This window comes from Struthio camelus, chromosome 22 (assembly GCF_040807025.1).
Source record: "Struthio camelus isolate bStrCam1 chromosome 22, bStrCam1.hap1, whole genome shotgun sequence".
Classification (NCBI taxonomy): domain Eukaryota; kingdom Metazoa; phylum Chordata; class Aves; order Struthioniformes; family Struthionidae; genus Struthio; species Struthio camelus.
Window position 1 is genome coordinate 424,643 of NC_090963.1, and position 23,965 is coordinate 448,607.

At 46.0% G+C, this 23,965-nt stretch overlaps 2 protein-coding genes across 3 annotated transcripts; both read right to left on the bottom strand.

Annotated features, from left to right (window-relative positions):
* Window positions 1-3,770, bottom strand: ATP5MG (ATP synthase membrane subunit g). The gene is made up of 3 exons (XM_068916825.1): window positions 3,623-3,770; window positions 3,119-3,279; window positions 1-183 (listed from the first exon to the last, which is right to left on the bottom strand). The coding sequence occupies exons 1-3, from the start codon at window positions 3,684-3,686 to the stop codon at window positions 85-87; spliced, it is 324 nt and encodes a 107-aa protein (XP_068772926.1). The 5' UTR covers window positions 3,687-3,770; the 3' UTR covers window positions 1-84.
* A 254-nt stretch (window positions 3,771-4,024) lies between these two features.
* On the bottom strand, window positions 4,025-22,138 carry UBE4A (ubiquitination factor E4A). Of its 2 annotated transcripts, none has more exons than XM_068916824.1 (20): window positions 22,058-22,138; window positions 21,731-21,889; window positions 21,181-21,357; window positions 19,915-20,027; window positions 18,588-18,740; window positions 18,284-18,443; window positions 17,617-17,819; window positions 16,868-17,059; window positions 15,545-15,878; window positions 15,148-15,274; window positions 13,632-13,939; window positions 12,585-12,717; window positions 10,550-10,737; window positions 9,512-9,612; window positions 9,278-9,391; window positions 7,593-7,767; window positions 7,277-7,457; window positions 6,491-6,638; window positions 5,741-5,898; window positions 4,025-5,036 (listed from the first exon to the last, which is right to left on the bottom strand). In XM_068916824.1, the coding sequence occupies exons 2-20, from the start codon at window positions 21,849-21,851 to the stop codon at window positions 4,898-4,900; spliced, it is 3,225 nt and encodes a 1,074-aa protein (XP_068772925.1). In that variant the 5' UTR covers window positions 21,852-21,889; window positions 22,058-22,138; the 3' UTR covers window positions 4,025-4,897. The 2 variants fall into 2 exon arrangements, with proteins under 2 accessions (XP_068772925.1, XP_068772924.1); XM_068916823.1 differs by having other exon boundaries at window positions 22,040-22,126.
* Window positions 22,139-23,965: the final 1,827 nt, after the last annotated feature.

Sequence of the window (23,965 nt, forward strand, 5' to 3'; positions counted from 1 at the left end):
ATCAGTTCTGGGTTTTATTTTCTTAGATACTGTTACAGACTCGGGGCACAAAGAAGCAAAACATCAGGCTACTGGGGACTGTCTTCAAACATTGTATCCAATCAGGCCGCCTTTGCCTATGATCTCACCAATGTAAAACCACATCAGCACCTCGGTGGCTACCAAACCGTTCCTCAGAGCTTCCTGAAAGACAAAAAGCCACAAATTAGAGCATTTGCTGCTGCGACATCTTCCTTTCTTGCTCTTGTAATCAAACTCCATGTACGGCTAGCAAAGCAGTCATCCAACTCACAAGACGACAGTTTAAGCAAAAGCCGGAAGTGCAATTTAGAGTTTATTGTGTTCATGCACCCTTCAACAGTCAGGCTATGTTATTAAAATCTTAAGTAGAGCATCATTTATTATTTGCATTTTTTAGAGCCCTTTAAAAAGACCATTTTTTAACGGCATAGATGTGGGAATCAATTTAATTAGCGCCAAACAATATACTGGACCTATGATGTAGCTGTTCCAGGCTGCTGGGCAAATCTGTTACCTACTGTTCACTATCTGTTCACCTGAACAAATAAGGAAAAGGGCCCAAGGAACAAAAACATATCTATAGTCAAGATGTGAAAGGGTTAAGACAAATCTGATGCATTGAAATGCTTTCAACTCTTGGCCTATCAAATTCCTTGAGCTGCAAGCCGTAAGGACAGCAGCTCAACTGTTTTTCATGGCGCAAGCAAATCATTTCAAGCTAGCGTGCCAGTGCTTACTTAAATCAGGTCTTGGAAAATATTACTTTGTACGCTGAGTACCTGCAGCTCATAAACTACAATTGCCAGAAAGTGAGGAGGTACTAAAATTGCTCTGTTCCTCAGCTTATCCAGAAAGAACGGAGAATTTTTTTGTATGTATAATTTTTTTTGAAGTCTAACACCAAACAAAATACATCTTCAGAGTACCAGCTGTAGCATCAGTGCAGGTGCCTGGATTCAGAAACTCCTCTTCAGCACACATCAGTTCCAATGGAAAACAGTTTCACAAAGAGCAGGAGAATTTGGAAGGTTTGCTAAGAACAGCACCGTACGTTGTTTTCCTAACAAGCAACGTTGACTTTATTATCTGTACCTACTTCCTCTGTCACAGCTTTGTTTCCTGCGCCCTTTCCAATTATTCTGCGTTAAAGGACGCTATATGACAACAGACGCTTCACAGCGGCTGAACTCACTAATTATGGATTCATTGCCACACGCTGATTGCATAGAAAAGGAAAAACTGAAAAGGAAAAGGTGTTCATATGAACGTTAAGACAGTTTAAGCCTATTTGAATTTACAGGGCTTTAGAAAGGAATATGAGACTTCTGTCAGGGGCAGGTGAAGTCTTAATTACAAGTGGAGAAAAAAGTCCACGTGGGCAAATGGAGTGTAGGCAAGCTACACAAATGCCCGCTCGTGGATTTTTCATTTTTCTTCAGGCTCATCTGGCACTTGCACCTTCACGGATAGGCTGGTGCACTGGATGGACTGCTGATCTTACCTAAGGCTGTTTGGGCATTCCTGCAGTGACACCAGGCACTGTCTCTGTGCAAGCTGCAAATTCTAAACTATGAAAACCAGTATCACAGTATCATTATATGGGACCACCACCACATGTGGTCCCTCACAGACAAAACAGACAATAAAAATTACCTATTCGGACGAAATTACTTAGTGCACTGAATACACTAAGGAAGTTATCTGGGGAAGGAAGCTAGTCTGACCGAGGTTCTCTGCAGGGGGGCAGATAAAAGGGAGCGGAAAAGCCTCAAACAAATCAGAACAGGCAATAAGACACCTCTTCAGAGGGACTCAGGAGAAACAAAGGCAAAGATCCATGGGCAGATGATAAAGAGAGAAGAAACAAGTAGAGATTTGTAGCTGAGAGCCTGATTTAACAGCAGAAACCAGCAGCGTGACAATAAGCTAACCAGAAGTAGAGAAAGAGTGGTCACAATGAATAACAACAAGCCACAATTTGCAAAAAAATTTTGAGCGTTCCCAAGGACCTCATCCAGCGCACCAAGAATTCTCCAGAGCAATGGCAGATTTATTTTAACTAGCAGTCTTGTGCCCTCTCTCCCTTAAGCTATCTAATTAATGGCATTTGAAAATCCTGTGCAATCAGTTTCGCTCTTTAGGACCACGTGACAGATAGGAGCACCTACATGGCCAAGCCCCTCCCAAGCTGAGGGAGTGGATATGCCTAAGCGAATAGAGCTCTGAAGGACCAAACATCAAATTTCAATCAGAAAAAAATACAGTCTCAGCTCTTAGGCAGAAATCCAGATACAGGGATTGAGCCTCAGAACATGCTTAGAGACTTCAAGCAAAGAGCAGCACATAAATTCTTTTCATACTCTCGAGGCTTACAGGATGCGAGGACTAACAAGGTGAACACAGAACCAGAGATCATCTGGAGAGAGGAAACTCTTCCAGGGCAGCATGAGACACACAAGTTAAAGCTCCCCTCTGCATAGAGTGCTTTATTCATAAAAAAAATCTTTGTAAGCAATGTCTGAAGTTAATCACTTTCTTCACCTGCAACTAAACCTGATCAGAATTGTTACAGGATAGATTCTAAACCTTATACAAAATAACACTCTGGAAGTTAAGTACAGTTTACAACACTGTTAATACTGGATAGGAGAAAAGAGAAAACAAGTGTAACACCTCGCTGTTCACCATATGGGCCCCATCAACATCAAATTATAGGCACAACGATTACATTCAGAAGTGCCTGTAACAGAAAGACAGCTGCAGATACACACCATAAAGATCAGCCTCTAGCTTTGCTAGCACTTGTACAAGAATGCACTGGAGAAGAAGCCTCACAAACTGCAGATGTCTGGCTGAACAAGACAAGCACTGGAGAAAGCTCTGAGCTTATGTCTGACCTATTTTTGCAAATGAGGATCTAGCAAGCAGCCTTGTCTAAATGGAGAGCAACAAACACAGGCAGCATTCTGGATTACAGAAGGTAGGCTGCTGTTTATGCTGTTACGTGCAGGCCAACTATAAAACGCGTTAACCAGACTAGCTGGAGGGGAACAACACTTCAGTTTATCACGCGCGTTCCAGTTTAGCATGCAGTTACCCTGACTGTGAGCTGCGCCAGGCGGCCGGACTGAAAGCTTCTGACCATAGCTCGCATGCTATCAATGGCCTTAGGGATCTCAGCTGGAGTCGGAGGAGCGAGCTCAACCTTGGCATAGTACCAAAACGTGGCCAACCGAGGCTTTGAGTAAGTTACAGCAGCTGGAAGAAAAAATGAAAATACATATAATCAGACTGAACTCTCTGGCGACCGAGAGAAACAGACCTGCGGGCTGGAGAAATGTTTATTCATGCACTGCATGCGGCTGCCGCGCAAACCAAACGCGCGCCCCCGAAAAGGCAGGGACGTTGCGGCGGCTGAGCAGAGATGCTCGCTGCGCCGCCCCGGAGGCCTCCCCACGCCGGGGCCGCCGCGGCCTGCTCGCGGCCGTGCCCCGCCGCCGCCGCTCTGACCTTGGGCACCGCCAGGCTGCCCGCGCCGGGCCGGGCCGCGCCGGGCCGCACGGCCTTCCCCGCGGAGCGCCCCCGCCCCCGCCCCGCTCACCGGAGAGGAGCTGCGGGCCCTGGGTGGCAACGCGCTGCAGCAGTCTCTGAGCGGCCTGCGCCATGGCGACCGCCGGCTCCCGCAGCGAGCGCAAAGTCACCTCCGCGCCCGCGCAGGCACCGCCCCGCCCCGCCGGGCTGCCCGCCCGCCGCCGGCACCGCCGCGCAGGCGCCGCCGCCGGCAGCCCGCCGAGGACCCCGGCCCACGTGCGCCGCGCCGCGCCGGGGCGGGGCGGGGCTCCCCAGGCCGCGGGTTCGAGGCCCGCGCGGAGCCACTCCCCCCGCGAAGGCAGCTGCCTTTGCTAAGGCCAAGCCGAACTGGCAGCTCGGCAGCTCCTGCCCTGGCACAGCTGCCACACGCCCACCCACACGGCCCAGGGAGCAGCACACAAGAGGGACAGCGTAAAGGCAGGGCAGGATTTATAGTGTACCTTGAGGAGTATGTACACGGCCTATGCACAGAGGCAGCACAGTTTTGAAACACGCTTCCACATGCAGCAGATGCTCCCAACTTACAGTGCTTAAATGCAATGGCTGGGACAGTGGGGACTGCTATTAAAAGCTCCTGCAAGGCTGTTCTTCAGCCAAACAGGCAATCTGTCTCTCTCCCTAGAAGCCAAAACAAAAAGGCTTTTCTAAAACTAAGACCTCCTTCCTCCAACTACAGAGTGCCATGAGCTGCTAGGTCTTCACAGTCAGCTGTAAGAGTTCCAAATACTTCATTTTCCATACCCCTGAATTGCCATATACCATACCGAAAACAAACCCTGGTACACAACCAGCATTTACAAACTGGCATCTCCCCTTCAGTCCTCACCAACATCTAAACGTAAGGGCTGCTGTGGATGCAAAGGCATTGTTTTCACATTAAACATAAGATTACAAGTTTAAACAACTTGGGAGCAAATAGCAGCAATAGAATGGAGGTTGGAGTACGGAGGAAGGTTTTTGGTATCATTGAAAACATAACATGGCAGTCATTAGAAACAGCCAACACAATCAAGAACAATTAATACAGGGACAATCAAAAGAGGCTAGGAAGCTGTAGTGCAGTGGAAATTTCTAATATTAAACAGTAAGTCTTAAAAGGAAAGTTGAAAGAAGGGATAAAAGGGAAGGTCCTAGGAGAGATTCCAGATGTGGTGGTAATGTACTAAATGCATTTTGATTAAAGAGAGTGGCAAGTTTCATGGATGCTCTGGAGCACCAGCTACCACCCCTGCAAGGCATTTAGCTTGCAAATGATTGTATGTCTAGAGATGTAGATTTTTCTTTGTCAGTTCAGTGTGTCCTCCAGCTCCTCCTTCTGCTTTTTCCTCTCTGCAAGCCATTGCTGGATCTTTTCTTTAAGCTCTGTGTTTGGTCTAATCTGGTCCATAGTGAGGGGGCTCCGATTAAAAGGATCTGTCTGGTCACTGAAAAAGTAATAAGGAGGTTAGTTTGGACAGTCCCATCCCAGAAGAAACAGGAAAGACAAGCTGGAAGGATCAGCATGATCCTTCTCCTATTAAGTAGACTTGCTTAGCTAACAAAGACCAGCAGGTGTTGGTATCATTGGATAAATGAAATTACTACAAAAAAGTATACATTGGAGATATCTACTGTCAACTCGCTTCATTCTTAAGGCCCAGTACAATAAGGATGAATGAGGAAATATTTTGCATGTATTAGAAGAAAACACGCAGTCATTTTGGACAAGAAAGGGTGAGGTAGGAATATCTGCAGTTTGACAACCAGTCAAGGCATCCTTCACTAAAGACAGCTTGCATGATCTCTTCTGCACTTCCTTTTCTGGACTTAAGTCAATGAAAAGGCATTAAGCATTGTTTTAGGCACTCTTCTAGTGTCTGGAATTTATTTCACAAAATGAAATTCTACTCTCACAGGTCATGTCTGAGACAAGCAGATTATGAACACTTCCAAACACAGTTATATTAATGTCCTGGACTTCACAGTAACCAAACAATTTTGGAATGAGGGAGACTACATGCATGTGTGCACCCTCACCCCACTCCCAAGCTTCCTACTCAGGAAAGCAACAGTACTTGCCAAGTAAAAAGCAGTCAGCAACAAAGGAAGCTTAACTAGAGCATGGATACAGTTAGATTGCCTTGCGTACCTGAGCAGGTGCCTGGCTATAGTTGACCTATCCACAGTGACACGGGAAGATGGCAGTACTACAGGGTCAGACATCAGAGTACTCATAATAGGATCCAGAAATTCATCACATGCATCTGCATACGTTTCTTCTTCCTGTTGCTGACGGTCTGCAAGAGACTGGTACAGATAGAACTTTTAAACTAAGTTTCTAAACTAAGTTTCCTGGAGCTGTTCCAATTCCTTCAAAAGCAGATGAAAGAGCTTACTGAGTAGACGCTTATACGCTCTGCCAGTCCCTTTTTACTCATAACTAAAAGCAAGACATCACCACGACTGAAAAATCTCTCACTGGAACCTAGAAACATCATAGCTGGTCAAGTGGATGGCTCAACAAGCATAGTCACTCTTAAACTATGCAAAAATGTAAGTCGGGTCTAGGAGCCTGATATAAAAAGTAAAGCCTGCTGTTCTTCCACAGGAAAATAACTGATAGCCTTCTGGAGCCAAGAAATCCAGACCTAGTTGCCATCAAGTTATGCATTTAGTTTTTCATGGAACATGCTCAAACATCTGTGGACACACTCAAGAACTGTATGCTAAAACGTTAACAGATGCACATTGAGAGGGAGCCTTCTGAGTTGCCCAACGAGTCATTGAAGACAAAGCAGCATTTCCCAGAATTCCAGCTTCACAGCAAAGATGCTGTGATAAATCAATGGAAAAGGATGCCAATAACCAACTTTTTTGTTAAACTTGCTCCGCTTCTTACCTTGATCCTCTCAGCCAGGTTACTGAAAGCCACTATCATGTTGCCAGGCTTATTGATTTTCTTCAGAACCCTAACTGTTTGGGCAAAGAGCGTCGGTGAATAGGAACGGCCATCCTTGGGCACTGTGGCACAGAAGTTTTCTTCATCCCTGGACCACAGGTTATAAGAGAGCAAGAGTTTAGGAATTCACATTTATTGGGCTGCAAAACACAGTCCACAGTTGCATTACCAAAGCAAAGAATTGAAGAGATGAGGAAACTAGAGAAGCTTGACCTTTAAGCATTTTTCCTAGGTCCTCTCCAAAGTAACACAGGGTTTAAATTTGACTGTGATCATGCTTAAATTCCATTCCTACTGGCTGGGTTACAGATGACTTTCCTGGGTAATTTAAATTGTTACACAAAAGATCACATCACACTTCTGAATCCGCCCCTCCCCTCCTCTCCCCCCTCGGGATATGGATAAGTATATAGCGCAGTTCAGTTAGAAAAATTCCCCAAAAGAGACACTCCCATCCCTCTGACAAATGAAACTGCAGCACTGTGCAAACCAGGATGTTCACATGACTACAGCTGGAGTTCTCATCCTAGTGCAGACATTGTTAGGCACATCAAGTCACAGTTTAGGCTAAATTACATTTCAATTTCAGGCCAAATATCATCCACGTCCAGACTACAAAATCTCTTTAGCACCTGTAAGAGCGCTAAAGACAAAGTACCCAAAGGCCCATTCTTCTCCATGAGCATCGCCTGACCTCCCACACTCCAGCTCTCCCTTGTCACATACCCAAGGTTTAGGTAGATCGTACAGATGTCAGAAACTAGCTGCTGCGGTTTGAAGTCAAACTCACTGAAATCCTTGACTTTCAAGGCTCCCATTTTAGGGCCAACCAGGTGTTGCAGAAAATAGTTTAGCATGGAGATGATGCGCTCAGCGAGAAAAGGATGCACAAACAGGGACTTAATTTCTGCAATAAAAAACAATAGTTCCCTGAGCTTCACAATAATCCAGCCCTCTCTGACGATCCTTAAACCAAATGAATCCCCCTCCCGTTCCCAGGCAACGGCACTCTCCAGTTGCCAGAAAGATTTGCTCTGCCTACCTGATGTCAGGAAGGCCAGAGTACCAATGGTTTCATTGGACATGATGTTGTGAAAGCGAGCCAGCTGACCAAACATCTGCAGGCTTGACTCCTTCTCTCGACGAGCCTCCTGGGACAGGCTGTCCCATTCACCACGATCCTTCTCTATCTGCTGAACTTTTATCTTACTTAGGTACTGTAAAGACACAGTAGGGAAGCATATGGGAGCAGCAGTCTGAACATACCACCTTTACTAAGTAGATTGCTCTCCTTTCAGCCAAGCAGTCACCTCAGGACACAGAAAAGGCAGACATGTTCAGTAAAGACACACTGAAAATGCCTCCTACGGCAGCCTCAGGAGAGTAGGCAGGTAACTAGGCAATGAAATCTAAACTAGACTGCTCCCTTAACACTGGCTGAGAGATTTTGGCAGGGAAACGCTAAGGAACAGGACGTCTACAGTGGGTCTGGATCGATAAAAGCAAGGCTTCTACTGGTGGTGCCTTCAGTCTGCAGTCTTTTGCCAGCACTGCAGTTTTGGATGCTAGGCTTAAAAAGCCACTATTTTCCAGTCTCAGTCTCTTCTACTGAATCAGTATATTCTCACAAGCTGTCTACTCTAGCATCGTGTTAAGATTTCAAGGCAACAGTAACAGATCAAAGTCTCACTGTTGATCTGGCTAAACTCAGGTGAAAGAGAAGAGGCAAAACCAAACAATATTTGTCAAGAGTGGAATGCCACGAGTTAGTTAAGATTCAACAGTTGTAATAAGCTATAAATAAGGGCTCGCCTCTGTGTTACATCTTTGCATTCCCACCACCCTTTAAGACTTGATGACTAGTCTTCAGATACCCATTCTGCCTTGTTCCAGTCCCACAGGGAGGCCAATTCAGAAAGTGAAAGTTACAGAAGCTTTTAAAAGAACTCACAACCACATATATTTAACAAACACAGCACATTCATTTAGATAATAAACATTAAAAAATTTACAAGTGCTCAAAACCAGCTGGGCTATATCCATGTCACCTGTCTTTTCTGCCAGGCTCCAGGCAGTCAATTCTAACACAGGGAAACGCTTCCAACAAAAGCCCTCTCTAGCAGCAACCAGAAGCTCTGAAAGGCGTGGAGAGACAGTCATCACAGTCATCACCAGGGACATAAGTTCAGCTAGAACTGATGCCCTGTAAACCCAAAGGAAAATACTGTCTCGAGACAAAAGGGACCTTTGTTAGGAAAACAAAACACTTGTGAAAGGGCCAAGGGGATTTGATAATCACAAACTGCAGAACTTGTTTAAAGCCTGCCTGGTTGCGTCTGGATTAGCAGCAGGCGGATTTCCTTGCAAGTCTCCTAGCATGCTTCATTCTTGATAAAATAACCTACCCTTTCGTTCTCTTTGCTCTAGCCTGCCTCCCACGTCTGAAGGAAAGGAGAGCGCCCTGTATGCTCTAGTCCCAGACCTCAACATACTTCTGCCTTAACCCCTTCTTTCAGGGCATTTGCCACTCCAGCCTTGAATCTCTTGTAAGACTAGCAACCTGGCCCACCTGAGTTTGCTAGCAAGTATCTACTGTAGAGAGACATCATTAGGAATTAGAATAAGCTGACATTTTTCTGGTGATAAAAGGTCAGTATTGGAACTGGCCATCTTCACAGGAGTGAGACCTGTTTCTCATATGATGCCTAGAGAACAGCTAAACCCTACCTGTATTGCTTCATCCAACAGGAAAATGGCATCATTCATGAGCAAATTAAGGAAACGCAAGAAGAGAGGGGGATTCATTGCCTCGAGGTTCTCTGAGGCATAATCAGCCAAAACCTACGTGTAATAACAAAAAGAAAGCAGTTAATATTCTTTCACAGTCCAATCTGCAGGACAAACCCAAATACTCCAAAAAGACCTACATATGCATATTTATAGATACACCTCCTGCCTTACCTTTATGCTCTGCCGGTATGAATCTGTGCCCCACATGTATCTCAGGATGGGATACATTGGACGGCGGTAGTTAAATTTCTGTTCAAACTGATGTGGGTCACCTAGACGTAAGCAAAAGCAAGAGAGCATCTCAAGTCAGCGGTGGGCACAGGCAGGGATTTTTGATTCCTTCTCAGAAGTTTGCTTAGCACTATACTGGGAGCAGGCCACATTTCCTTCAGAAAACTAAAAAACTGACTTACCAATGCAGTTCAATACTGAACGCATCAACTCCCAGCGAGCAGCCAGCTAGAAGTGCAATTTCACTGCCCCTTTTCTAAACAAAAGGCTTCATCAGTTCATATTAAATGTGACTAGTCACTGATGCAACTAGGCCTGCATTAAACAGCAAGAATGCAAGAAAAGCAAGTCCTATGGAACAAGTGCCAGGCTGCAAAGGCAGGGGAGGCCACTAGGGGCCGGTAGGCTGAGGCCTAGAATACTACAGCAGCAGCCTGCTTGCCAACAGACATGTGAGAAGAGCAGCACCTCCGGCTCTTTAGCAATGCTCTGGTTCCAAAGAAAAGGAAGTGCAAATTCTATGTAGTATGTAGGACTAGAATAAAACAAATCAGTCCTGCAGAAACCCCTGGGAAGAAGGATGACAATCTGAGCTACATATATGCATTCCCTTTAACTCTATTTCCTGTTGCTCTCATGGGATTATAGAACCTGCTCCTGGAGAAGTCGGTGAAAATTTGTCACTGATTTCAAAGCAGTACACAAGGTCCCACAGTAGAAAAGTACGACTAAGTATCCATTATACGCGTTGCTAAGCTGAAAAGCTTGAACTCTCAAAGGTTACGTTTTATAGTTAGGGTGTAGTTCTGCACAAGTCAGAAGTTTGCTTTTGCTGGACTGCTCTCTGCCTAAAATGGTCTAGCAGTTTAATGAAGCACAAATGGATTTGTTCGTTTTCACTGAAGTACTTCAAAACCTGGAGCTATTCCCCCTACAGATTCTACAGGATGAAGACAATCCCTTCCCTTTCACGCTTACCTGTAAACTCAATATCCACAAAGACCTTGATAAGGGCCTCAGCAAGATAGGCCGCATTTTGGTAAGAGCAGAATACTCGTTTGCGATGGAACACGCTGGAGACGAGTGGATTCTGGATCTGATCTAAATGAGGCATCACAGCTTCTAGCACTTCTGCCAGCTTGGCTCGCAGATGAGGGTTTTTCATTCTTCAAGAGAAAAAAATCAAATATATCCAACATGGCATGAGAGACAAGTGCGGTTTAGTTCAAAAAACACTCCAAGGGTCATGTCTATCTGTACAAGACTGGCCAATCATTGCATACCATTTGTAAAACTACCACTGGGACTTAGTCATTACTCTCAATAGTCGAACCACAGGGAAAATGCGTTCAATCAATACTTGTGGTTAAATCTCAGGAAGACAGGCCAAAAGGAGATGGGAACTTTAAAGCTTCTGCTTTCATCCCTTCCAAAACAGCGTTCTGGTAATGCATACTACTAGCAATCCATTCTTGCTTGTCAGCCGTAGCTTTTCTGAACAAACCTGCTTTTGCCATCCCAACTCTTTACTTATTGTCCAATGACTTGTTTCTTACTTATTCTGCAGGTCTAAAGTCCTTTGCCCGCTGAGCATGTTTTCCAGTACATGGCAAAATACTGAGCGAGGTTAGAGCGTAAGTCTCTTCTGTGCTGCACAGGTGGGGCACAAGCTGAACAAGCTGCCCAAGATCATGCTGTAGGTTACTGCCAAGAAGGACTAGAACTTGGATCTCCCAGGGCTCAGCTCAGCTATAGGGGGAACAGTGTATCTGCAAATAGTTCTCCACTAAGGGAAATCTCCATCTGCTCCAAGCACTTCTTTGAGTTCAGTGTATTTACACTACAAATATAAACAAATATTAACCAACAGAAATTTAGCGTATGCAGTGATGTTTTAGCAAGAGGATCAATACCCCTATTCACTTTTGTTCAGTGCTTCATTACCACGGTGGAGTCATAGAGATACTCAAAACACATCAATAGCGACAACTTCCTTTTAACTACTAGCAAAATACACAGCTCCAACAAAGGACTCCCTCATATCAGACAGGAGCACAAATTTAAAGATGCAGAGGTTCTGCTGGGAGGAATGTCTTATGTTCCACACATGGAGCAACTAAAACTCCTGCTTGACGTGATTTGCAATTGCAGGTACTTGTTTCTTAGAAAAACAAAGCTCTGTTTCTCACAGGCCAATCAGGAATGCTTTACAGTTGTCTTTACTTACAGCAAAGGATCAATATGATTTCCCTCTTGGAAAACAGAATTGTTTCTGAATTTTTTTCAGACTGACCCTTACAAGCAAGATTATTAATGAATTACTGAAGGATGCACAATCCTTCCAAAATCTGTTTTTTTGTAAGTATAACCCCCTAATCCACAGCCAAATGACCATAAGCTGCATGGGAAAGAAAAACCATCCATTCTACACCATACTTGTTTGTTCCCTTGCGTAAAAGCACCATGGTAAGTAGCAGAACAAAAAGATTGTCATGTATGCTTTAGATTGAAATCTCTATCTGATGCATACTCCTACTCACTGCTGCAGCCAGACACGTACTCTTGAGAGAGAAGACTACCAGGGTACTAAAATACAGGGTAACTTCCTCAAGAGGAGATGTGTTAAACTCTAGACAACATTTAGAGACACGTCGCAGCTTCTTTTTGTAGGGAACTGCAAAGACGATCAACGAGCAGCAGTTACTGGACTGGCAACGGCCATACATTCGTCACTGTTAGCGTTCATTAACACCTGGTTAGGCTCCTGCATAATAAGACTAACAAGTATTTAAACACTGAATCCCATTTGTGCCTCATGTGAAGTGCAAGCCCTTCAGGTAAAGTTTCTTGTTTATTATGCCTCCTGTGGGCAGGATTTTACCTTTCCAGTGAGATCAACCAAGTCACAAATGTCTAAACCAAACCTCAAGATGCCTCTGACAATCTCCTCTTGCTTCTTTCTTCTGGGTGCCTTGCAGATAAGCATAAAGGGCTTCCCTTGAGCTGTACATACCTCTCTACATCACCCATGAAAACAGTAACAAAGTGAAGGACATGCTCCAGAGAATCAGCAGAAGTCTCTAAGATGTCATCAGCAAAACGGCGCAGGAAAATGAAGAAGTCGCCCAAATTATCAGCAAAGAATTCTGTGAACAGAGATTACATGTTAGTTCTTCTGCAGGAAGTTCGTTTAGTTTCTTTAGTTCGTTTTCTAGCCATCCTTGTACACTGACATCACCCCTCCTGGATTCCAGTTAAAGTTTCTAGACCTAACTGTTTGTATTAGAAAACCACAAACGTGAAGGACACCCAACCTGCTGGGTTCTATAACGCACTGGATTCACCTCATCTGTCTCAGTAGTAGTAGTCATTTACAGGGTGAAACTCAGCAGCTGTCTGCTGATAATATGCATTGTCAAACAGAAAAGCTCCAGGGAAGAGACTCTCCAGATGACTGAAAGCACAAGGAAAATTTCATAAATGGGGAGAGCAGTAAATCAATACAGTACTTGACCGAACTTAGCAACTCAGCCATCAGCAGGATCTTCTGAAGGTCAGCAGCAAATAATATCCTAAGTATGTCCCCTCAAAAAGCCCAAAACTTTAAAAAGATAGTGATCCTCTTCAACGGCAATGTTCTGTGCAAAGAAAAACGTTATAAACTGTTGCAGTGTATCCTGCCCTGGAGGGGAAAAACAAACACAACTACTTGCTTGGACAGTTCTCTTTCAGTATTCATCCATACGGTACCAGGCTTAGCTTGTAAGATGAACTTAGAAGCCTCTGCTCTCTCCTCGGAGCTTACTACCTTGTTGTTGACGTTTCTGGAGTTGTGACCTTCACGACACTTCCCCACACATACTACACTTCTTTTCAAAGATACCGTGTCCTTTAAACATTTAACTCAAGAGAAAACCCATGAGCTTTGAACATCTTAACGAATCAAGCCACATATATGCCCAAGTATTCTAAACAGAGTATTACTTAAGTTACTTAATACTTGGGAAACTTATCTGCAGTAGCCACAAACAAAGATGACCAGCAGGACAAACCGTTTCACCTGGTACATAAGCCAATGCACTGTTTTCCACCCCCGGCAATGGGAACGTCAGCTCTAGAGGCTCAGTCCCTTGGTTTCCTACAGCCAGCTGGACCAAGAGACCTGCCATGGACACCTGCAGATTCAGGCAGTTCTGTAACATCTGTGGCTCTGTCATCGCTGTCTTCGTGGAGAGATAGATGGTCATCAGGCGTTCAAACTGTTCCCTGAGACTGTCAGCAGCAGGGCTAGAACTCTGCTGAGCTTCTCGCCACGCTACTTGCAGGCGGTGAAGGCTTTGGTTTATCTTTACCATCTGGTCATGCAACCTACCCAGAAACAAGGCGGTGAGGAGATCAGGTAAGATACAAATAGGTTTAGTACAGACTGCCTAAGCAATAAGTTAGATAGCCCAAACTTTTACCCTGCTTGAGAGGACTGTTCTCTGCAAGTGGCAGAACAAAACTCGGCACGGTGTCAGCTTTACCAGTTGTGCTGCTTCCCTCTGTATAAGCAGCAGGGAGATCGCAACATAGCAAGTGTCCTTTGCTTCTACTATACTCAAACTATTTCCTGTGAATAATCTGTCCTGGTTGCCAGCAATAGAAAGCCTTTACAGAAAGGCAAGCCAGGGTTTGGGAAGAGGCTATATCCTACTGAGGCACCAGAGAGGTCAGCAAAAAGAAATCTGGTAAGCCAGTGACACCTATGAAGCACTTCGGAGGTCCGCATGACTAGCGGCTGTAAACTTTGTTAGATTACCAAGGTCAGGGATTCTGTACGCCTGAGAGATGCCTGTGAGGTGACATTTTCAGTTTCCCAGCAACAAGCCACTTGCATAACTTTTTCATCTATTTCTATATTTAGATAATAAACCAGAAGGAGACTAGGCTTGGATCAGTGGTGACCTCATAGTATCCAGGCAACGACTTGCCGAGGGAGAGGCTAAGAAAAATAGTGCTTTCTGGTGCCCAGAAAATCACTTCCTAGAAACAGACAGTTACTTCACATTTCTGCTGAAAATAAATTCCATTTAGTGGGGTTCAAATAACCACACAAGGCAGGTATTCTGCCACTGAGATGCTTTCTAGGATATAAGCAAGACAAAGACCTGTTCTCCCTGAGAATAGATCACAGAGGTTGAACGATTCACGGCAATCCAGCACTTCAGCTATTCAGATTCCATAAATAACGTGACATTCTCAAGACTGCTAGCTTTCACAGTGAACACAAGTGAACAGCATTTGAGAAATGAGGCAGCTTGGGGCTAATCAAAAACGCACACTGAAAAGTATCTGGCAACTCAAGTGGCATACGCTACAGTTCTGAATATTTTTAAAAATTTGAGTCGTCATACTTGGATACAAGACAGCACTGGGATCAATCTTACCTACAGCTTGAGCATTCACCTTGAGAATATCAGATGCTATCTGAGCCCAAACACAAATCCTCTCACAGTCTGCACGTGGCAATGACATCTTATACATTCTCAGGTCAACTTGTTAAGAACAGACTCACGCAGCTACAAAACAGTTACCTGTGAAATCCTAAGTGAAGGGTGTATTGTGTTAGGACCAGGTTTTCTGTTACCAGATTGTAGCTGTTCGCAAACTCTGGCTCTTGCTCAGTCTGAGCAGGTATCAAACAAGTTTCTTTTTCCAAACCTAGAATTGAAAGCATCACTGCATTAAGTCCTAATCAAAAGTAGGAGTAGGAGAAGAGGACTGAAGAAAGCACAAGTTCTGCTAAAAATATGGAATGACTGATGCTGATGTTTTGTTTGTTCTCAGCTTTTCCTTTGCTCCTCTCTAATTACTTATTTAGCTCTCCCTTTGCAGGTGTACAGTGTGAGCGTACTACTGGGAGAGGGAAGGAACCAAAGAGGAGCCCAAGGAGCTGCCCTTGGTAAATCATTGCTCAAGTTTCCAGCATACCTTTCATATGTACGTTCTTACTCCTCCTCTCCTCTTCGTTCAGCTCCTTCAGGGCACAGTACGTAGGGTTAAATGTAAGCAACCTTGGAGATTTTGGTTTGCAGAAGGGCTGACACAGCTTCAGGAGGGCAGCTCCCAAATTCAGGAAGAAGGCATCTGAGGCATACATCTGGAAGAAGATCTCTGGCATCTGATTAGCCCAAATTTTGGTACGACCTGCATTAGCATGGAGACAGTTTCCCAGCCAGGACAGAATCCTGTGCTTGGTCTCTGGAGACAACTGCAATAGGTTTTTCAGCAGCTGGTAGATCTTCTCGTGGAACTGGGCCATAAACTGTTAGAGGGAACAGAAGGTGGCTGAAGGAGTCACTGTTGAAAAGGGCTCATTTTGCATGTTCTGTCATTTGAAGACATTAGTGCTTTCAAAGTTGGCCTGAGTCCAGACTGCATCCTATTCTTAAAGGGCAGGATTTTCAAAGCAAATTAGGGCCAGGACACCTCTAACAGTTGCCTGTCAGACAGTGGGATGAACAGGTCAAATCCTGAGGCCAGTAAAGAATAATTAGGGACACACTCAAAAACATAGTCAAGAAAGAGCAAGCTGTTTCCATGAGGAGTAAAAACAAAATCCTTTACACATTTTTGAAAGAAAGAATGACCCTGGAAGAACGCATGACTAGGAACCCAATTCTCTATGACTAATTTGTGCACACAAGTTTATTCCCCTGGAGAATGAGGATTACATTTCCTATTTTGTGATGCTTAACTTCCGAAATATTCTTTAAGATCCTCCTAGCACCATCCACCTAAGGAGGGAAGCTATTTACTTTCATAATTAGAGAAAATATTGCCCGTCACTTGCTCTGCTTGCAAGTCAATTCTGTTTGAAGCAAAGGACAGTTACTGAAAACTATTGTACATGTGACTACGACATGTGATGTAGATTACCTTCATATAGCATCCTGTTAAGTTAGGTTAAGTTGGTATCCATTCTACAAGTACCTAGTTCTTTTCATAAAGCTCAGAAAACTATTACAATAAAATACAAGTTGCTCCTAAGCAACACCTTTCACATAGCAGCAAAAAAACGTCTGATCAACACGGAGTTTGGCTCACAACATCCTGATGAAGCAGGCAACGCTATTCTTATTTTAGAGATGGAGAATCCACAGCTCAAAGCAGTTCTGTAACCTACTCAGCTACAAACTAGACTATTAAAGAGCCAGTAGTTAGAACACATCTCCTGAAATGAGGTCTTCTAACTTAAACCTTCAAGAGAAAAGGGGTCAGTAAAACACATTAGGAAGCAGTATTGTTACCCACCTGATGGATATTGGACTCCTGAACTTTGATCTCTTGTGGACTGGATCGAGATGGATTCAGAAAATAGCCATGATTCTCTACTACACCGGGAGTCTTTAACAAGCAGGAGATATTTAAAACGGCACCTAACAAAGTCTTCTGGTACATCTGTCCATTACTAGGATCCTTGGGCTGAATATAGTCTGCAAAAACCTAGGGAACACAGATGACGGACATGCTGACACTTACATTAAAAAAAACCTCTCTCAAAAAAAATAGACCTTATGGCTTTGGGACAGGTTACCAGAAACTAGAACAAAACTGGAAGGAAGAGTGTAGCAAGTTGCTAAATTCTAGTTTTGGTTTGACCTAAACAGATTAGGTCCTATAGATGTATCCCTACAAGTAGGATCTGTGAATAGTGCGTATCCCATTCTAAAGAGAATATACATTTATATGAATAAAAACAGCATCAGAAGCAGCTAGTCTGCCATTGACAAGTGAAAAACAAAGGAAACGTCGCTGGCTGCTGAACACGTACACGCTACATGTATACTAGAAACGCCTGCCTGTAGGACTACCATCTGGTTTTCTGATGCCATACCCAAACTATGTTTCCCCTCTTCTACTTCTTGTCTTTTGGGATGATGCTAGGGAAGCACTAACTGAACAATACTAAGATAGTACTATTGCAACTTGCAACTGCTTGGGTTTCTCTGCGATAAAATAGACCAAAAAGTAACAGTTCTCTGTAACGCTAAGAAACATACCTTTGCTATATCTTTCTGCTTTGTGAAATAGAGAAGCATATCCAGATAAGTGTACAGCAGGATCTGACACAGGTCTAGGTCTTTGATTCTACCCAGCAAAATATCAAACACTGGAATCATGACTTCCCCAAATGTCCGTACTTCCTCATCCACTGTTAAGGCTTCTACGACCTCCTCCAGAAACTCAGTCATGTCTTCAAAATCTAGCAAGAGAAACAAGGCTATTACTTACAGTACCCAATAGAGCCAAACTTCACTGTATACGTACTGCTACCTAAATAGAGGGCTCCCCTTTGATTTTTGTTTAAACAATGAAAGAAGCCAAATCTTCACCTAAGTCCACAACATTCTTCCTGCAAGCTTTAACAAGCTTAAGATCTTATCTGCTATGCTTATGAAGACAAGAAGTGATATATCTTATCTACAGTGGGTCTAGATATTTCTGGAGTAGCTCTGTAAACACCAAGCTTCTGTTACTCTTTAGTCACTTCTTCCTCAACGGAGACAGGTGATCTCCCTGTCATCTAGACTGAGAATTCTAAGCCGTAAAAAGGGCTTAACGCATTTGTTTTAGAAAAATGCAACTAGAACAACAAAGTAAATTCACAACAGTAGTGGTCACCTTAGGGCACTGAGTAAGCCATCAACTGAATTCAGTCAAACTTACGTGCACCTCTCAATGCTTCCAGCATCAGGTCCACCAGCTGTTCATACACGTTCTGGTTGACGTAAATCTCGGGGGTAAGAAGAACAGTGCGAGCGTTTGACACTGTCAGATTTCGGCAGCGTACTGCAAAGGGCAGCAAGTTCTCTGGAACCTTGGTTATCTGCACAGAAAGAACAAGACCGATTTGTCTCCTGATGTGGCAACCACTTATATCTACTTCTTGCCATCGATTTGCCAACTTGGTCATCTCAGACCCCAAAACAAACTGTAGCAAAGTCACCTTTTTTCATTAATTTCTCCCTACCTCTTCTTTTGCTCTCTGGAAGCAGGCATAGAGGTAGCGTAGAATCTGTTTCTCTCCCGCATCCCTGTCTGCGGAGAGGTTCTGTGTGCTAACAGACGTCATGTAAATTAGGTGATTTCCAGGCTCCTGTAGCAGTAAGCGTGTGAACAGTGCCTAGACACAAGCAAAAATAACGGAGAATAAAACAGTCCCAGTAAATAGGAAATTGCTTAAGAAAAAAGCAGCTCCCTATCATCACAGGCTAAATTGTTCCTGCCTAGAATAACTCTTCATACCTTATTAAGCCACTTAAGAGGGCTAGACTAAGACTCCTCAGACTTACTCATTTGCTGAACTAACAATTTCTCCAGCCACCTTTAAGAGTGACAGCAGTTCTTCTAACTGGAAATTACTTTCACCAAACAATCATCAGAAACTGCTCTGACATCTCTGCACAGGTGAAACTGAACGCATGCATGAACACTGATCACAAAGTTCTGCGCAGTGGCATAACAGACAGCACGTTGCTCCAGTATCACTGACATGACTGTTCGGCTCCCACTACGACACACAAATGTTCTCTCATGCCCCCATCCAGGTTATGATGTTTTCTTCCCCCTCCATCCCCAGCTGTTTTGTACATTTCCCCTCCACCCCTCTCCAAGATGGGGATACAATTTCTGCAGCTACTAGAAGGGAAAAGAATAAGCTAATTCTAAAACTTTCTAAATTTCTTACTTCCAGAACCTGTGGCTATTTCTAGCAAAGCTGCAACTTTTAACAAAGCTGCAGTTCTATACCGCACCATTCAAGATACATTATGTATGCTTTGGAAGGAAAAAGAACCTTTAAGTACTGTTGCCAAAGTAATCTGACCATCCGAAAACCTTGTTTTTCCATTTTGCTCAAACTGAGATGTTCCTTCTCATGGTGCAGTAACTGCAGTTACCGCCCATTCAAAACAAAAATAAACCGGCACAGAATTTTGCTGTTCTCATTTGACAGAAGTCACCATTCTGCTAGATGTATGCAGCCTACAGCTCTCTACAATGCTGCTCCAAAACAGATTATTAAGGGGCAACCAACTGTTAGTAAGACTAAGCAAAGAGCTGAGCAAGCTTTTTTTTTTTTTATTTTTTAAACAGAGCATGCATGAGCGAAGCTCTCCTTGCCTGTCGTTAATGCTTTATGACAATCTCTCAAACAGAATATATTAAATTCCCCATTTAGAACTAAGATTTTTGAAAAGGTTCTGCCAGCAGGTATTAGAGTATCATTCATAGCATCTACCTTAGCTCTGTTCTGAGAGCCAATCAATCTGAAAGACAAACACAACGTGCAATAGTACCTGTTCAACGTTTTCCATGTCAAGCCAGTCTTGGTCATCGAGATCTGCAGCCATTTCTTCCAAATACACACAACGAACTGGAATTCCATTTCCACTCTTCATACTGGGATCACCTATGAAAAAGTAAAATCAAACCCATTTTACTCAAACTGACACAGAACACGCACGATACTGCCTGTTACACAGAGGTGCCTGCTACAAGCAACTGTAGGAAAGCATTTGCTTTCTCCCAGCTTTTCAGTTCAGTTTCAGATAGACCTGACAAACTTCTCAGATGCTTTCTGCACTGACCCTTAAAACAGGTTTCACTCTGGAGTTTAACAAGATAATTTTCTTTTAGGAAGCGCAGAAAAACATGCTATAAGATATTAGAGCTCATGCTGACATCCAGTTATAAGAATCAATTTTAAGGAAAAAAAGTACCTCTAGTTGGATGTCAGCAAGACCCCAGCCTCTAAGGTAAGTTTTTACAGTCCAAATCCTTACCCTGAAGAGTCTTATTTGGCAAGAAGAGCATGAGCTCTTTAGCATTCTGGTACCAGAGGTGCCATCCAGGTGTCATTTTAGAGAGACTCGGGATGACACTTCTGTTTCGCCACATGCCGCCAGAAGACATTCAGAGGTGCTAACTCTTGTGGGGTTTTTTTATTTAGGAGGATAGCAACAGGCTATCCTCCTAATAGGAGGCTTTCTTTCTTTATTTTTTCAAGCAGTTTTGCAATATGATTCTCTCTGATTCTTATAAATGAACTTTTGACTGATCATTAGAAGTGAAAGGCAAATGCACAAGCCCCCATGACGGCCTTCCAAAAACAAGGTATGAATTAGCTGTGTGGTCCTAGGACCAGATTTTCTCCGCTTAACATCTTCTGCAGGTTTTTTTCACGATACCATAAACACAACAAAACAAGTGTTAGGGCTTTAACGCAGGGCCCGTGCCTTCTGGTGCCTGCCCAAGTGGCGGCACACAAGTGCCAAGTTTTCTCAGACAGCCAAGTTTTCTCAGACAGCCATTTGCTATTGCAAAGTAAATAGTAGTAATAATAGAAAAACAACACAGCACATCCACAAAAGAGCACTGGATTCTGCAGTCACACACACCTGGCAGCAGTCTTTAGATTTAAACTCTACCCAGAAGAACCAAGCTTGCCTCAGACCGTAATGCGCACCCATAACTAATCCCAGGGCTGAGCTACTGCATTCGCCAAGTGACGGTCAAACCCCCGGCATTCTGGTAACAAGAGTCTTCAGCGCATGAGCACTCACTGTTGTCAAGAGTGATGAGAAAGATCCTCTGAATCATGTGATTGATGTTGAGCTGTTCACACAGCTCCCGCTGGGAGCGGAAGGAGCGGCTGATCTCGGCCACAGAATAGTCACAGTCATCCAGACTTTCGGATACGCTGTTATCTGAGTCATCTTGGCTGACTGAAGTTTCATCCCCTGGAAAAGAAAGCTCTTAAGCTCCCCGCCGACAACAGATGAGGCAAAAGCTCGGTCCCTGCAGGAACGGAAGGTGCCAACGCGAGAGCTCGGTGATTTCAGCAGGGCGCTCTCAAGCGACCTGCTCGAATCTCTCCCGTCTTCACCCCCGGTGATTTCAGGCCGGCGCGAAAGATCCTTACCAGCCAGGAGCCGTGGCTCTGCCTAGGCTAAAGGCCTGCCTGCCTGCCTGGCCTACCGGCTCCTCCTTGGTACCGGGCGTCCGCCCGGTAAGGCCGCCTGCGCGCGGGCCGCCCGGATGGCGGCGGAGCACCGCCAGGCGGCGGGCGAGGCCCGGCGCCGGGGCCCGGCTGCGGCTGCGCGCCCCGCTGACCTGTGAGCTGTCGCAGCTGCTGCTTCTGGACGGCGGCGAACTGCTTGGCGTCCGCCACGGAGCTGAAGAGGGCGGCGAAGGGGTTGCTGGAGATGCTGTTGTTGTTCTCCTGGTCGGTCATCTCCCCTCAGCGCCGCGCCATGCGGGCCCGCGCCGCGGCTGCGGAGAGAGCGCCGGTCAGCCCGCGCACCCACGGCCCCGCCGCGCCGCGGTCCCCGCCGCCGCTCCGCTCGCAGGGCGCCGCCGGAGCACGGAGCGGCCGCCCGGGGCGGGCGGGCGCCGGCCGCGCCGGGGCCGCGCGCCGCTTACCGGGCCCGGCGCGCTCACCTCCCTCCTCCGCCCGGCTACGCCGTGCGTCACCGCGCCGCCATACGTCATCGCTCCGCGCCGGAAGTCGGCTGCCGACGAGGCGGGCGCTTTTGAGTGGCGTGCGCGGCCGGGGGCGGGGCCAGAGCCGGGCGCGGCGGGCGGTGGCGCCCCCTGGCGGCGCGGCGGGGCATCGGCGGCGGGCGGGGCCGCCGGGCCGCCAGGGGGCGCCAGGGTGACAAGGACAGGCGGCGCGCCCCGCTCTGCGCGCGCGGGTCTCGGCGTCCAGGCGCTGGGGGGCGGCGCGCAGCGCCCCGCGGGCCAGCGGGCGGGAGGGAGAGCGGCGCGGGTAGCGGGCACACAGCCCTGCCTGCCGGCGGGCGGGCGGGCGGGCGTGTATGCACGCGTGCATGGACATATACACACACACGCGTACACGTGCATGCATATATGTATGCACACATCCTCACATGTACGTGTTCACATATAAAAACAGCTCCAGCTGTATAACTGTGTGTGTGTGTATATATAGATAACCATACATAAAAACAGTGCACAAGGAAGCATGCATATAAAAGTGCAGATATGCAAGTGCATACACGCACACATACAGCTCATGCTGTCCATGCACACAGACTAACCAAAGTCGGCACACACGCGCTATATACACTCTGCCAATATGGGTGCACAAACACTTTTTTTTTTTTAAAGCACAAAACACAAAGCATTCCTGACATGAAGATCAAAATAAGACGGCGTTGCACCACATCAAAAAAGCAGCCCCCATGCATAGCGATGTTGGGGGTTGTTTGCTGCTGTGTAACTGACCCCGACTGCGCCACAGCCACAGGCCCAGGCTGGTGGCACTGGGCAGCACAGCCCAAACGGGGCCTCGAGGGCCCTTGACCCGCGGCGAGCGGAGCCTGGGGAGGACTGGCTGCAACGGCGGGCAGGGGGCTACTGGGTGTGTGTGTGTGTGCGCGCACGTGTGTGTGTGTGTGCGCGCACGTGTGTGTGTGTGTGTGTGTGTGTGTGTGTGTGCGCGCGTGTGTGTGTGTGTGTGTGTGTGTGTGTGTGTGTGCGCGCGTGTGTGTGTGTGTGTGTGTGTGTGTGTGTGCGCGCGCGCGCGTGTGTGTGTGCGCGCGCGTGTGTGTGTGTGTGTGTGTATACTGCCATGACACCCACCACACACAGCCGTATCATGACCCATTGCACCACCGCTGTGCTGAACAACCATTGATAACCACACAAACACAAAAGGGAGACAAGGGGCTGATGGGGGAGGTCTCTGGGGCAGCGGTGTGGGGCCAGAGGCTGTCGGGGGGGTGTGCGGGCAACGGGGGGGGGTCTCTGGGGCAGTGGTGGGGTAGGCTCACCCTTGTTTGACGCAGAGCGGGTTAGACATCCTTTGTGCAAACCTGACATCCACAAATCCATGGCCCTGATGGGATGCACCCCCGAGTGCTGAGGGAGCTGGTGGACATCATTGCTAGGCCACTCTCCATTGTCTTGGAAAGGTCCCGGAGAACAGGAGAGATGCCTGAGGACTGGAAGAAAGCAAACATTACCACAGCCTTCAAAAAGGGCAAGGAGGAGGAGCCAGGCAACTACAGGCCTGTCAGCCTCACCTCCATCCCTAGAAAGGTGATGGAACAGCTGATCCTGGAGGCCATCTCTAAGCATATGGAGGACAAGAAGGTGATCAGGAGTAGTCAGCATGGATTCACCAAAGGGAAATCATGCTTGACCAATGTGCTAGCCTTCTAGGATGGGATGACCGGCTGGGTAGATGAGGGGAGAGCAGGGGATGTTGTGTCCCTGGACTTCAGCAAGGCTTTTGACACTGTCTCCCATCACATCCTCGCAGGTAAACTCAGGAGGTGTGGGTTGGATAAGTGGACAGTGAGGTGGCTTGAGAACTGGCTGGAT